Source organism: Sphaeroforma arctica (assembly GCF_001186125.1).
Source record: "Sphaeroforma arctica JP610 unplaced genomic scaffold supercont1.7924, whole genome shotgun sequence".
Lineage (NCBI taxonomy): Eukaryota > Ichthyosporea > Ichthyophonida > Sphaeroforma > Sphaeroforma arctica.
Genome location: NW_014032634.1, coordinates 31 through 1329, shown reverse-complemented (window position 1 = coordinate 1329; position 1299 = coordinate 31). Strand labels below are relative to the sequence as shown.

At 42.6% G+C, this 1299-nt stretch overlaps 1 protein-coding gene across 1 annotated transcript; it reads left to right on the top strand.

The window, feature by feature from the left end:
• Window positions 1–718: 718 nt before the first annotated feature.
• Window positions 719–907, top strand: SARC_16373 (hypothetical protein; the record flags this gene model as incomplete). Its single annotated transcript, XM_014289522.1, has 1 exon — window positions 719–907. A coding segment is annotated over one exon (189 nt), but the record flags the coding sequence as incomplete, so codon positions are not given.
• Window positions 908–1299: the final 392 nt, after the last annotated feature.

Here is a 1299-nt window from a genome sequence, read left to right as displayed (position 1 = left end):
TAGAATATAGAATATAAAATATAGAATATAGCTGTATATATATTTTCATTTTGTATACATTATGATATATACATATAAATTTATTTATACATATATATATATTGAACGTGAAGGTGGGATAAACATTTTGTGATCGAGAATGTATTGATTGCGTGTCAAAATATGTGGTGTCTACACACAGGCACGCTTCAGTGAAAGACAAGTGGGAAGTGCTTATAGGATCACTGGCGTATATACCATCGATATGCTCACGGACAACTACTGTGCCGGTCATATATCGACCAAAAAATTATGGCTGCTGTCAACAATGCAATGCAAGCACGTGTTATAGCTCATGCACGTACACCTGCGCCTGCTACAATATGCACATTCAATCACACAAGTATCCTTATATTTGCCTTGTATCCCATCAGTCAGTGCATGACAGCACGTGTTGTAGTACATGCACGTACAACTGAGACTGCTGCAATATGCAAATCCAATCGCACAAGTATCTTTGTATTTGCCTTGTATCCCATCAGTCAACGCATGACAGCATGTGTTGTAGTCCATGCACGTCTGTAAGGGATTGGCTTTAGACCCATTTGCAATCGCACGTGTTTACCTTGTATTTCCCTAAAATCCTACAGCCCTATAACCCTAAATCCCGTATATTTGCTTTTGCGTGTGTATCTTATTGTCCATATCTCTCCAGACATTGGTTGCGGTCAACGACGAGATGGAGGCGCAACAGCAGGAGTTGCAGAAGCACCTAAGTACCGAACTGGACTTTGCACAGGCGGACGCCGCTGAGCGTACGCGTGAGTTGACTATGGCGTCGCACCGTGTGGCTGAGTATTCCCGCATGGTAGACCGCCTCAAGGATATCATTGCCGACCAACAGGCGCAGCTACAGGCTGCTGGCGAGGTATGTTACCTGTGAGTGTATAGAGATGTGCTTCGATGTATGTTGCCCCGGCAGTGTGTACTCATGTCCGTGTTTTTTCATATCTTGACGTGCCAGTGTGTATGTGTATGCGGGTTTGCATGAGGTGGTTTATGTTTTTTCTCGCGCAAGGTCGATTGATTCGAGTGAGCTTAAGGCGTTTGGCCAACAGTATCGAGCAACTCAGGTGACTTGAGCCGTCATATAGCCATAGCCACAGGCCGCTTGCAAATACATATGCATGCCCCTTTTACTCGGTGTGAACAATCGATTAATATGTGCTTATGTATATATATTTTTAATATGCTCGACATGGCCTCATACACACACACACACACATATATATATATATATATATATATATAGACTACTAC